At 39.9% G+C, this 14,189-nt stretch overlaps 2 protein-coding genes across 7 annotated transcripts in view; one reads left to right on the top strand and one right to left on the bottom strand.

Moving 5' to 3' along the window:
* The first annotated feature begins 3,507 nt into the window (after positions 1-3,507).
* Positions 3,508-4,482, top strand: MED18 (mediator complex subunit 18). Its single transcript, XM_068177251.1, has 2 exons — positions 3,508-3,643; positions 3,805-4,482. Exons 1-2 carry the CDS (start codon positions 3,571-3,573, stop codon positions 4,356-4,358), a joined length of 627 nt encoding a protein of 208 aa, XP_068033352.1. The 5' UTR covers positions 3,508-3,570; the 3' UTR covers positions 4,359-4,482.
* Positions 4,483-7,029: 2,547 nt separating this feature from the next.
* The window catches only part of CERT1 (ceramide transporter 1), an 84,500-nt gene continuing 77,340 nt past the window's right edge, over positions 7,030-14,189 (bottom strand). For all 6 annotated transcript variants that reach the window (XM_068177241.1, XM_068177243.1, XM_068177244.1 and 3 more), the window contains 4 exons: positions 13,356-13,484; positions 12,468-12,597; positions 11,091-11,227; positions 7,030-9,973 (listed from right to left, as the gene is read on the bottom strand). In XM_068177241.1, coding sequence (XP_068033342.1) covers positions 11,100-11,227; positions 12,468-12,597; positions 13,356-13,484 — 387 coding nt within the window. In that variant the 3' untranslated portion in view covers positions 7,030-9,973; positions 11,091-11,099. The remainder of the gene's footprint in view (positions 9,974-11,090; positions 11,228-12,467; positions 12,598-13,355; positions 13,485-14,189) is intronic.

Raw genomic sequence — 14,189 nt, 5'->3', positions numbered from 1 at the left:
ATTCAAGAAAAAATCTCCTCTTCCACAAGGTGAGCAAAGACAGCGATACAAAGTAATGACTTTATATACTAATTAAGGTACTTAATACCATGATTGTCCTCTAAATCCCAGAAAATATCATTGACAAATGGGCCATTTTGAAAGTTTCAAGTCTGCCAAAGCAGAGCAAGTTGAAAACGCTAAGGTTTCAGGAGCTTTTGCTTCTTTTATGTCCCAGGAAAAGAAGTTGAAAGAAGTTTGTGAGCCCCTTTAAAATGTACTTAATCATGTTGTATGAGATATTAGTCCCATGAGACTCAAGTCAAATTTAGATTTGATTTTGTTAAGCACTTGCATCTTAAACAGGGCTTTAAAGTTAGTTCACAGGCTTGGGAGAGACCTTATCACTCTCTACAACTGCCTGAAAGGCGTTTATAGAAAGGTACTGATCCGTCTCTTCTGACAGGTGACACATGACAGGACAAGAGGAAATGGCCTCAGCCTGCACCTGGGGAGAGTCAGACTGGACATTGGGAAGAATTTCTTCACTGAAAGGGTTATCAAGCATTGGAATAGGCTGCCGTGGTAGAGTCATCATCAATGGAGGCGTTTAAGGAAAAAATGGGCGCAGCACTCACTGCCATGGTGCAATTGACAAGGTGATGTTCAGTCATAGGCTGGACTTGATGACTTTGAGATGTTTTCCAGCCTAAATAATTGTGTGGTTCATTGCATTAATTTCAAGAAGCTAACACACAGATTTGTGGGGTGGAAGATTTTTTGCTGTTAATTTACTATGAGTGAATGTAGAGTGCTGTATGCTTAATCTGAAAACATTTTTGATTGATAGATGTAACAAAATTGGATTTGGACCTCAAGTCTGTGACATGAGTGAGAAAAAATTCTGAGTTTTAGTAACCTTTCATCCAGTTTATGTCTAGCTGACCCTCCCTTCTGCTGGTGTTATTTCAATGTGATCATGGCTGGATCACTCATTTCACCTGAGGTTTCCCTGCAGAGCTCTGCTCTGAGCACTTAACACATGACACAGAGCTGAGATAAAAGCCTGGTCCCACACGGGCGTCCCATTTCCCTGACAAAGACAGGTGAGTGAGATGGATTTTCAAAGCAGCTGAACAGAATGTAGGTGGGGGGCTGGGAATAACATGTTTATCCCTCATTTCTATTTTTGTTTCTCTCCATCTCCTCCATCTGTCTGACCACCTGTTGTTGGCATCTGCTGCATCTTACCTTCAACAGCTGCAGAAAAAGTTTCTTTAGGATACCTTTAAGGTATGTAGGTGTACCACAGATCTTCCAAGCCCACAGTGACAAGCAGCTCAGTAGCTCAGCAGCTGCAGGACTATGCTGTCTTTTACTCTGCCAGTGAAGGTACTTGGAGATGCTGTGGCTGTGGGGCCACATTTGATCACCTATTTTTTCTAGAACTACAGGGGGATGACCACTTTGGGACAACATTTATTTTCCAGATTGCACTACTGCATACCTTGTCAGACGGTGGTGCAAAACTACTCAGAGTAGCTACAGCTGTGGAATTTGAAAGAATTTTTACTTCAAGACAGAAAATTGACATCCTCTTAGGTTTTATGAGGCATCTGCAGTACCACTGTTATGCACCTCAGCTGGACAGAAAATTGGTATCACCACAGAGAGAAATGAATCTCAGAAAAAAACTCTCTTGAAATGCTTAAAACACTCTATTACTAATTTTTTACTTTTCTTAGCTATCTTTCTCAATATTATTTCCATGCTAACTGTATGATGACCACACTAACTAAAGCTGATCCATATATAAGAGAAAACCTATTTTTTTTGCTCCTTGAAGCTTAGGAATGCTTTTAAAACCATTACTCAAACCTTTTGTTGACTACTTTCTTACTTTATTTCAACACAGGCCTCTTATCTGCAATCTGGGGAGTATGTACAATGTGTGTCCACTGTGGCAGCTCCCTAGGGTGTGGTTCCCTCCTATGGCAATATATATATTCCCCTCATGGATTGCATTGCACCCCTCAGGTCACCCCTGCTTGTCAGTATTCCAAACTACCTCTGGTACCTCAGGGGTTATACAAACCATTACTGCCCTGGGAGGGCACGGTTATGCCATTTCTCATTTGCAGGTCTTTGGCTTGTACCAGTATTTATATCATTTTTATGGGGGGTGTCAGGGGATACAACCGCTGTGTAGATACTGATAAAGGAAAAATGGACATACTGTTCACATGCTGTGTGACACAAAGGTTTTTTACACAAAAAACTGCTAAAAGAAATGTCACATTTATGAGTCTATTTTGGGTATTGACAGGAGCAAATTCAGCTGGTACATACTGGGCATTTCCATCACTTTTTGAAAACAGGCTTTTCTGCCTAGAAATGGCGCACATCCTACCAGGCCTAGATGATATTTCTGCCTTCTGCTGCAGCAGCTGAAGCCTGACCCGCAACATCCCAGAGCACCAGCCCCTTTGCTGTTGCTGTGAGACAGACTGGACCATTTTTGGTGGAGATTTTCCACAGAATTATTTGCATGTGCCACCTGTCCCTGTAAAATGATGTGGGTGCAGCCACCATGACCCCTGATGGCTGGTCTTGCCTGCTTGCCTCCCACTGCCCTCCACTGTGCCCCCTGCGCTGAGGTGAGGCTGGCAGCAAGGCCTTTGAGATTCGGGCCCTTCAAGATTTGAGGTCTCAAGATTTGAACCAAACTTGGCAATTTTTTTTTTCAGTTGTTAATTAGAAGCTGTAGCTGAACAGTTATGATTAAGCAATTGAACTGTGAATGTTGCATACTTGGCTCATCTTTTGTTTTGAGGAAAAGAGAAGACAATCCCAAGATGAATGGACTCTGGGTGGGAGCTGCCAGGAGTGAAGTCAGCAAGACTGGGCAGTAACTGAGGGAAGGTAATTCCAGCAGCCTGCAGACTAAAAGGGCTCTTCTCTTGGAGAAGCAAGAGATACAACTAGAAAATAGGGTTTGAGCACTAATTAGGAGAAAAGCTGTACAACTTACAGCCAACAAATGCTGATGTTAAAAGGTTTGTTAAAAGGTATAAATAGTGTAGAGGTTTGATGATCACAGAGCCAGCCTTTCGTGGGTTACCTCCTGGTTCCCGGCTTTGAGCAAAGTAGAATAAAAGACAGAAAGACGGCATCACAGAATCGTTACGGCTGGAAGGGACTTTTGGAGATCATCGAGTCCAGCACCCCTGCTGAGGCAGGGTCACCCAGAGCAGGTGACACAGGAACACATCCGGGTGGGTTTTGAATGGCTCCGGAGAGGGGTACTCCACAACCTCCCTGGCAGCCTGCTCCAGGGAGGCCACCCTCAGCATGAGGAACTCGTCCGCTACGCCAAACCGAGGTCCCAGAAGCCGCGCTCCGCCTGCGAAACCCGCCCAGGGCGTGTGAGGGGCGGGGGCGGGGCGTCCCCAGGCCCCGCCCCCGGTGCCGGCCCCGCCCCGCCCGGAGCCGCATCCGCAGCCCCCCCGGCCCCGCCGGGGCGCTAGGGGGCGCTGCTGCCGCTGTGCCCGCCGCTGCCACCGAAGCCGCGGGGCCGGTGCGGAGCGCGCGATGGAGGCGCCGCCGGTGACCATGATGCCCGTCACGGGCGGCACCATCAACATGATGGAATACCTGCTCCAAGGTAGGCGGCCGCGGTACCGAGCAGCGCGGGCAGCCGCGGGCAGCGGCGGGTGAGGCTGGCGCCGCGCACGGGCGGGCCGGGGGGCGCGGGGGCGGGCGCGCTGCGCAGGGAGCCCAGCTCGGCCTGTGCGGGAGGCGATGGTCGTGGCGCTGTCTCCGCAGGGAGCGTGCTGGACCAGAGCCTGGAGAGCCTCCTGCACCGCCTGCGCGGGTTGTGCGACAACATGGAGCCCGAGACCTTCCTGGACCACGAGATGGTGTTCCTGCTGAAGGGGCAACAGGCCAGCCCCTTCGTGCTGCGCGCCCGGCGCTCCATGGACAAGAGCGGGATGCCCTGGCACCTGCGCTATCTGGGACAGCCCGAAATAGGCGACAAGAACCGCCACGCGCTGGTGCGCAACTGCGTGGACATCGCCACGTCTGACAACCTGACGGACTTCCTGGTGGAGATGGGCTTCCGCATGGACCACGAGTTCGTGGCCAAAGGGCACGTATTCCGCAAGGGCATCATGAAGATCGTGGTGTACAAGATCTTCCGCATACTGATGCCAGGAAACACGGAGAGCATTGAGCCGCTCTCCCTCTCCTACTTGGTAGAGCTCAATGTAGTTGCGCCAGCCGGGCAGGACATTGTTTCTGATGACATGAGGAACTTTGCTGAGCAGCTGAAGCCTCTAGTACACCTGGAGAAAATTGACCCCAAAAGACTAATGTGATTGAAAATTTGGGTCATTAAGGCACCGGTTTTGTGTTTTAGAAAAGGATGTTTTTCTAAAAAGCTTTTTTTTTGTGGGCAAATCAAAACAGGGAGAAGGGAATAAAGTACTATATATCAGTTTTGGCAGTTGCAATTCCTGAGTGTTTTTTTCTTTCACTTGTGAATATGAACAAAAGTGGACACTTTAAATCAGCACTGTTAAAAAATCAGTAAATGTTAATACCCATAGTGTTCTTTCTCTTGCATGGGAGATAAAAAGCCTATTGTCCAACACTCTAAAAATGTCAGACTTACTGGAATTCATTCCTCTGTGTACCCAGATCCCACTGCTGTCTTTAAGATTTTGAAAGCACAATTTGCGTATCCTACCTAGCCATACAAAACTCTTCTTTTCAGTAACAGATGAAGTTAACACAGTTTAATGCAGGAGGTGCTGTCTCACACAAGCATAAACACAGAAACTGCTGTATAAAAGAGCAGCTAACTGTACACCTCTTGACCAAAGCTTATGTGACAGGAACAGGTGCTTGTTAGGGAGGCTGTTTCTTCTGATGTAACCAAAGTTAGAAGTAGAAGAAAATCTAGTAATATTAACATTTGCAAGTGGTTTTCCCATCTTTTAATGGTGTTCCATTATTTTCACTGAAATTGGTTAGGGTAGTCTTAGTTAATAAGAAAGTAAATTACCAGGTACTTTTTATTACTGGATTTCTCACAGCTGACAGCTGTATTAAATATTAAAATGTTAAGTATTTTTTATTAAAAAATAAATATTCACAATTTTTCATTAAAAATGTATTACAAGCAAATTAGCAGCTGCTAGTTGAATTAGTGATGATTTTGCTTAGCACCTTTCTTGAAAGTAGGATGGTTAGTTACCCCAGTATTGCCATGATAATTCAGTGTTATTTGAATTGAATTTGAGAGTTTTCAAATACAGTTCAGTCAAATAAAGGTCAGGAAAGATCAAGGAGCTCATTTAAATTTCTCAGGTTCTTTACAGAGGACAACCATTTTACTCACTGCTAAAGTGTTCCAACCTCTGTCAGAAATATTGCCACCCCAAATGCTTTATGAAACAACTAAAGGCAGGGGCCACTCTCAGAAGCTTCGAAAGGTTTAAAACAGCTACATTTTCAACTGGATCAGTACTGCAGGCTCCAGTCTGGGGCGTGGAGAAGCCTTGAGTACAGAGGTGGTACTTGAGCACCCTCAGGCTGAAGACAGAGCAGAGATTTCCAGCAGGGCAGCAGTGAGGCGTCACCAGCATGACAGCTCGTTTCCTTGATGACGAGTATTTCCGGGAGGGTTCAAACACACCTGCAATTCTGTTCATACTTGGGCATGACTCGCCCTCACCAAGACAGCCCACTGTCCTGGGTCTCTGAGCTGGAATTCCTTCATATACAGGGCGTAACTTCCTAGGAGCTGCATGTGCCAGGCTGCTCCACGGTTGAGTGGCAGTCTTATCCCAGCAAATGGGAATTGTCAGGGCTGCTGTCATATTTTGCCACTCTTAGCACTGGTTAAAAATCACTGACTACAGACTTGTACAATCTGTGGCTTATCTCTTGGCACACAAAAGTTTAGGAAGTCTTGTGCATGACAATAGGTCTAACTATTGATTGATCCAAATTAATAAATAATAAAAAAGTTTTTATTTTTAAGGAGAATGAGATTATACCCTGAAAATTGCGGCAATCCTCAGTACCAGGCTTCCTTATGCTGGCTGTAGTCCATGCATAGAAGAGGCAGGTGTGCTACAGCTGAGGACACTTTCACGTTGCTAAAGCTCAAAGTGTGTTCCTTTCTTCTACCTTTCTTCTAACAAAATGTATGTCTCTCCTCCTACAAAACTTAGCTTGTCAAAGGCGGAGACAGAAGATAATTAGTGTTAGTAATACACACCAGTAAATTGCGTGTCACAGCCCTAATTATTCATCATCATCCAGGGTCAAATGATACTGTAGTTACACAGAAATGCTCAAGCTCCCTTTACTGGAAAGTATGTAATTTTTAAATTATGCACATAAGTTATGGTACCATGAATGTGAAATGTGACTTTTTTTTGTGGGGGGAGATTTCGTTTTGCAAGGTAAAATAGCTGCCTTCTCCAAGGTCAGAGATTACTTTAGGACTCTTTATTTTTTGCAATCTATTACAAGAGGCCTGAAACAGCTGAGCTTTAAGTTTTGTTTCTGTTCAAGTAATGCGTACTTCAAACTGTTCCTCCAGTCCCACATAGCTGTAAGGTTGCTACAGTTTTCCTGATTGCTATATAAAGAAGCAGAAATCACTGCGTAACAAATAAAGGTAGGATTGTTATCGATCTATTAGGCACCCCCTATTTCTACTATTAAAAAGTTTCTCATGGAAGCTTATCTCAGTTACTAAAAACTATTCTTACCTTGGAAAAGCTGTATGCTTTGGCACATCTTAGTCCTGGGCTGCTGTTCTTCCCGTGGAAGCTCCCAGAATCTTGTTATTCCATACAAATGAAGAGCTGACATACTCTGGAAGTGATGTCAGTAACACAAGTAAACTGCTTTCCTGTTAAATGTTTTCCATGCACTAGAATATTGTATATAACTTCATTCATTATTTAAAAGTTGGTTAAAAGGTAAGATTTCTCCAAACATTGGAATGTTAAAAACAACGAGAAGCCAAGATTTTTCTTCATAATTTTTAATACTTTTAAATTTTAAATACTGGTTTTAAATTTGTGATTGTAACATGTAAGAGCCAACTTCTTTTAATTTTTAAAACTTATCATTAGGATCATAAAGCTATTATAGAACAGTTACAACTCTACACACTCAAGGTACTCAAAAATATGATTCATGTTTTAAGTCTGTAAATGAACAGCGGCAATTCAAATACAGCATTATCTGTACAACTTGACAAAAATACAGGTGGACAATCTGATTAAAGAGAATCTGCACAACTTCAGATAAGCCAGCTCAGCCCAATTAAGTAAAAGGTAAGTTTTTTTCAAAGTGCATCACATTTTTCACAGATAAATTTATCAAAGATTTTGAGGTTCTCAGACAGAGTAACAATGACCATCTCATCTTCATTCCCAGTACAAGCTCTATCAAGTCATGTCCTTCAGATCTAGTTTGGCAACATCCAAATTCTCCAAACAGATGCAGATATCCAGAGAACAGTATCTGATGATTGCTGCATTTTCAGCCTTTTGAACTGGTTCAGCTTACAAAACAACCATTCTAGAGTCAGAAGCTGCTTCTGCAAAGACCACCACAGCTGTGTTAACACTCCTGATCTGTTAACAGGAGGAAATGAACTCAGAGCACACAGACCTGGCAGTGACTGACAAGAGGGATGGGCTCAAGAGACAAGGTAAATTGTGTAAAACCATAAAAGCAACATCCCCTCCAGAAAAAAGGATCTAATGGCTACTCACACAAGGACAATATGAGAGGCCTACTGCCTTTTGAGGTTACTTTTTCAGAGGTCCATTAATAATGATTTCTCAGTCATGTAACTCCTTCCGTAGTCTTTAAAAAGCCTCTTACAAATCAGATTGGGCAGGGCTAGCTACAGTGAAGTACTAGTGCCTTTATCTAAAAGTAAAACATACTCTTTACAAATAGTATCTGTAGTGTCATTTTATTTACAGAATAAATCGCAAAAGTACATCACATTTAGTGCAAATGCAACTAATGATATAAGTTTATATACTGCTTTGTAAACTTTCCATACCTTTGTAAAATAAAGCTATCCTATTAAATTAATAAACTTGCCCGTGTTCCAACAATTACCAGAAACGGCAAATAAGGAGTTAAACTCTTTATATTTGAGACTTTTTTGTTAAGTTTTGATCAGTGGCTATGGTGGAATGTACCACTGCTTGGCTGATTACAAAAAGATGAAGTACATTTGAGGTATAAGATTTTGTTTTTTAACGTTGGTATATAAAATGCTCACTGGTGATACAGTAAAGATGTACAAATTTTCATCTTATTTGCCTTGCTAATATTACCATATAGGCACTTTTCTACATATTCAAATGAACAGAATAAGTCTGTAATAAGGCATATTCCATGCACACCATTAAGAGAAAGGCAAATAAAAAGGGAGGAGTTATGGAGCATGAAATCTGCATGCTTGTGTAATCATATGTTAGGTATGGTTTCGTCTCTACAGAGAAGATGAACAGAAAAGTTTTCCAACACTGTGCAGATCACATTTACTCATTTACCGTATCTTCACTAAGTTACTGTATTATATCTCTTTTCAGGCACCTAGCACACTTTATCAAATAAATCTGACTTTCAGCTTTCTTTTAAAGAAAATATATCTGCAACTTCTTTCCTCAAGATACACAGTTTAGTGAAACACCAAGCCGTCTCTGAAGAGTTTCCAACTATAAGACATGGATAACAGACCTCACAGTCAGTACTAGCCCAACACAGTCCTCTCCTAACAAGTATCTCCAGAATCAAAGGTAGGCAAACATCTGACATTTAAATTTTCACAGCAGCTAAAGGGAACTTTCCAGTAAGAACTATGCATTCTTATAGCTCTGATGGGTTTTTGATCAAGAGGCAAATAATTTTTCAACGTGAACCTCATAGCACAGCTTTATTGAGATGAGGAAAACACATGCAGGATCTGAAAATAATGTACTCATCCTCAGTCTAGACTGGGAATGTTGTTTTATGTAATCCAATTTTTTTCAATAAATATTATAGTGTACCTTCTCACAGCTTTGGGAAATCATCCAAGAAAGCAGTCCACAGAAAGCATGGACAGATGTCTCCTAGGTTTTAGGCAGTCTCTTGCCCTCTCATACAGAATCTTTCTAGGTATTTCTGGATCATGTTTAAAGACAAAAATTCTGCAGCACATATTACATAACTAAAAAATACAATAGAAATATAAAGATATCTGGAAAAAATAAAGCTTTTCACACTCTTACTCCTTCAGAACTAAAGATCGTCATAAGAGTAAGATAATAGAAAAGGCAAAGTCATAAGGATATTGACAGCCCTCAGATATTAACCGGCATTTTATGTAACAAGATGATTCATTATAGTAACCAGCAGCAATGAACTGTGATTATACAAAGCAAAACAAAACCTGCCAACTAGTTACCTAGGTTTTACTGAAGCCACTCCTTTCAACACCCCCAAAATACCACACACATTTTTGTGCATATAAAGCACATACAGTATGCTATATGTGCATTTGTCTCTTGTGCTTTTTACACATGCACAAAAACTGCACAAGTATCTTAGGAAGGTTGACAATTAAATTCTTCAACTTGTCTAAAATTAACACAGTAGCCCATGTTGGTGATTCCAAGTTGTATGCGCTTTTCTTCTTCTAAAGCAAGCAAATAAAAATAGAGCCATATACATGTTATCAATACATGTATTTATAATTACACACTCATTCAGCAAGAAAGTTAGCAGGAGAGAGCTATTGTTAAATATTCAGCCCCATGGTGTTGCAACACTTCTTCACGTCAGTATACAAAGCCTAGAACCTGGGCCATAAAAAGACTGTAGATCCTTCGTTCCAGCATGGAGTACTCTATGCATGGTCACTTCTCCAGTGTGGAATGCTCACCCAGTCTTGTTCTGATTGCTGCAGGTAAGCAAAAAAAATACAGCACTGAAAAGTTTGTATACTGCTAGCAAAATGAACTTGTTAAACACCTTAAATATCATCAGGACCACTATGATCATGTGTTAACTGTTGGCTTGTGATGCCGTGTTCTCAATGCTTTACTTACACTACTTCTCTAACAATTCACATTTAAAATTGTGAATTACAGGGATAGCTGTCACAGAAGAATGAAACAATTAAGACTTTTGGAGTCTGACACAGTAAATAGAACCCAAAAATGGAAGTAACCCATGTCACACATAGAAAAAGTGATAGGGACTCATCTTCAGATGTGAGTGAATGATGCTGTAACACTAGCACAACTAAACAGAATTCTGTGGTTTGACATGACAGTTATAGAAAATAAAATATATAGGAGGATTCGAAACTAGCAAAAATGAGTTAAGCCTTATTTAACACTAAGCGGCTCAGATATCCTCAAAGTGATCAAGAAATCCTCTTTTAATATCATATCATCATCTAACTGTTCAAACAACTTTAGATTAGCCAATAACATACACCATTAAGAATATATCCATCGACTTCAGAAAGCACCTGGAAACCCCTTTTCTTTCCTAGGTTCATCAGAAAGGCTAAAAACTTAAGTCACAGTCTTCTAAATACTCTAGTAATTCATGTTGGTCTGTCAGTGAAGTTCCATTAAAAAACATCCTTGGTCAAAATTATTCTGTTAATATAAAAGAAAACTGAAATGTACTCATACTCTATGAAATATGCAATTTTAAGCAGAATTTAAGTTATAAAAACCTCATGAGGCTCTAGAGTAAGTTCGGCATGTATTTTTCAGAACAAGTGTAAAATGCCTATGAGAAAACCAGTACTTCATCCTGTTTTACTTCTATATAAATTGGACATGTATGCAGAAACTTGCAAGATGAGCCAATAAAAGTCTATGAAAACTAATGCTGGCTATCTTGTGTAGCCTGTACACACGAATTATGTGATGGTTTTAAAAAAGTGTATTGCATGCTAAAGCAAGCACTGAAGCCATGCTAATAATGTAAGACATTCCTAGATTGCATACTTCCATTTGGCCTTTAAAATGGTGAATCAAAAATTTAAAAAGTATGTATACCTGCTAGTACTAGAATAGAATAGGCTTTCCTGCTGTTTTCTCCTGCACGTACGATGTAAAACGCTTTAAGAACTTTGGATATTCTCGTTTAGCCACTGCCCGTAACACTGATGCTGGTGCCCATCCTCCCGGGTTCACTAGAAGTAAACAGGAAGAAGGACATTGAAATAAAGCAACTCCACTAAATGTTGAAAAAGTAAATTTTAGTTAATTACTCCTGCAACTCTTCCTGAAGTAACAAGAAAGAATAACCATCAACATATATTTTATGTCCCTAGGCTTGTGTTGTAGCACTTTCTATTTGTAATACTCAAGCTCAGTCCAGATCTATGATGCCATTATTTAGAAAACATTAAATATTCTGTATGGTAAGTCTTGGGAAAATGCCTGAATAGCAGAGAATAGTCTCTATGGGCTTCCAAGAAACAAAGAGAAAGAGACTTGAGCGACTTCCTATTTCAAAGAAAATAGAGTCAGTCTTAACTTTTCAATAATTCTGCATTTGCCTGCAGAACTGCCACAAAGGCAACACCCTGCAAATGATTATAAAGCATTTAAACAAAATTTGAAATTATTTTTAATTACATTTTCATTCACAGGATGTTGCTGAAAAAACTTATCACTTCCCATATAGTCACAGTACAGAATTTAGCAGTGAAAATATACTTTTTAAATAATTCAGAAACTTTAAAAAAAATTAAAAAGCAGTGTGAGCTACCCTTGAAGTGTTTTGTAGGTCTGGAAGAGAAGATAGCAAGCATGTATCTCCAATGCTACAATACATATCTAAATACTGGGTACAGCAACAATACAATTTAGCTTTGACAATTTTTCAGTCAATACCAATGATCTATCAGCTAAAAAAAAGTTAAGAAATGTAGACTAAATTATACAGCTTGTAAGCATCTTCATACAAAATGAATTTACTCCTTCTTGGCGTCAGGGGATAAGAGCTCTATCTTTAGTATCGGCAGCTTTTCAGCCTAATGAGATGAATTGGGAGAAAAAAAAATTACAGTAGCATATGAAAAGACCCAACATACCATTACTGAAACTAAAAGCTATGCCAGCTCATTCCAGTTGCAGACATTTCTGCCCACCTTCCTCCACCCCAAGGTTATATACTTAGGACTGAGCTACACAGCTTTTCCATTTATTCTTCCCAGAGTACCACATAATGAATGATCCCATTCACCGGTTCATGTAGCACCTTAATCTGACATCTTTTGAACATGATGAACACAAAGGTGATGCTATAGATAGAAATAATAGAAAAGGGAAGAGGCATCAAGCCTTTTTTTTAAATTTTGTGCCAGTATTCAACTCCCCAAAATTAAAATCTATCATGAATGTCATACTGAAAAATTTTATACTTACCATTAGCTACATATGTAATCTTGCACAGAATGTTGTCCCTGCTTATTTCCTTGTTGCCCTCTGGTGGGCTTACTAAAGTCTGACAAATCATTGCAATATTTATTTTGGCACGGACACAGCGATTGTTCAGCTGCCAAAAATATGAAACATTGTAAGCTTTAAACTAAATTTGTTTCAGCATAGTTGAGCATGAACATCTTTTCATCATGAAGTCTAAGACACTCTAGAAGCTGTATTTCTGAAAGTCTGCTTTCTAGCACTTACATGGATGTAATATGAAAGTGTGTAAAATTAAAGATACGTGGTGGTTAGGGAAAGGATCTAAAATGTCTGAATCTTAATTTTCTGCTTGCTTAACAAATTATAAGTTAATTACTTCAACTGTTGTGACAACTCAGTATAGAAACATTTCAAGAATAATGTATCAGCACTTACAAATATCAGTTAGCTTTTCCCTTGAAAGCATGGTATGGAATAGCAATCAAAGGAAAACATAAAAATAATTGCTATTATCTCGTAGAACCAAGGCAAAACTGTGTAAAGTGGAGACTTAACCCTATCTGTAATTATACAAATCTACTCTTATATTTGACAATGCTGAAGAGATATTGATTTGATTCCATACAAAATGACCTCAATTCTTTAAAACGTTTTCACATCTCCAGAAATTTTGCTTCCATTCTGCTGTTAACACCTTAGATCATGCAAATGAGAGATAAGGCAAGAAAGCTTTTGGCTAGGAATGCCTTCATCAAGTCATTTCACCACCTGGTTTAAATAAACTGTATTTTTTGTAAAAACCCTCCATCTCCCTCACACTAGCACTGCAAATGCATTACCACAGAACAGAAAAACTACAGAACTTCACGGAATCAAAATAATACTTACAGGAGCACTGTCATGTTCTACAGAGAAATTGCACACAATCCATGTTTCCGGATCATTTTCACTGAATGCTGGTATCTTTCTGATGGCAGACAAATACAGCACATCCCTTTGAGACGCTGGCCACACTCTCTGCAGAGAAATACCTGAACATAAGCTTTTCCAGGTTTAACTACTAGCCTTAGGTAAAATTAAAAACCAAGCAAGGCAAATCAGGGCAGTTATATTATTAAGTTGAAGTATCTTCAAATTAGTAATTTCATTCTGAAAACTGAAAGAGAACATAGCTGTTGTAAATAGGGAACAGAAATTTCAGGTTGGCTACACTTCATATGAAAAAAATTAAGGCAAAACTTTAAGGCCTTTGAAATGCAGAGCACTAAACTGCAATGAATTTTTCCATTAAAAAAGTAGGAATAAGAAGTTACCCTCTTGTATCCTGATACTCAAATTTGTGTTTTAGTTAATACTTGCAAGCTACAAACTGAACTAATGGTTAGGTGTATAGGGATGCATCTGTATTTACTTATGTCTCCAGAGAAGAGAGAGGAGGGATGTATTTAAAAAAAATTATTACCTCAAAAAGCTACTACTTCAGTAAGACAGATATAGCAAACTGATACTATCCAAGAGAAAGTTTCAGAAATTAAATGTGTGACAAAATAAGAAAATATACAGAACTTATTTTCCTTACATTCAGTAGGAGAAAAAAGTTCTGGCTTTTACCACAACCAATACAGATGACACAAATGTCTTACTCAAAATGGTGAGTCCTCTATTAAAGAAGTTTTAATGTAACTGCACTACTGGTAAAACTGTCAGAGAAAAACCTTTGTT

The sequence above is a fragment of the Anomalospiza imberbis genome, chromosome Z (assembly GCF_031753505.1).
Source record: "Anomalospiza imberbis isolate Cuckoo-Finch-1a 21T00152 chromosome Z, ASM3175350v1, whole genome shotgun sequence".
Taxonomy (NCBI): Eukaryota; Metazoa; Chordata; class Aves; order Passeriformes; family Viduidae; genus Anomalospiza; species Anomalospiza imberbis.
The sequence above is the reverse complement of the archived record's forward strand: the minus strand, read 5'-3'. Positions and strand labels throughout refer to the sequence as shown.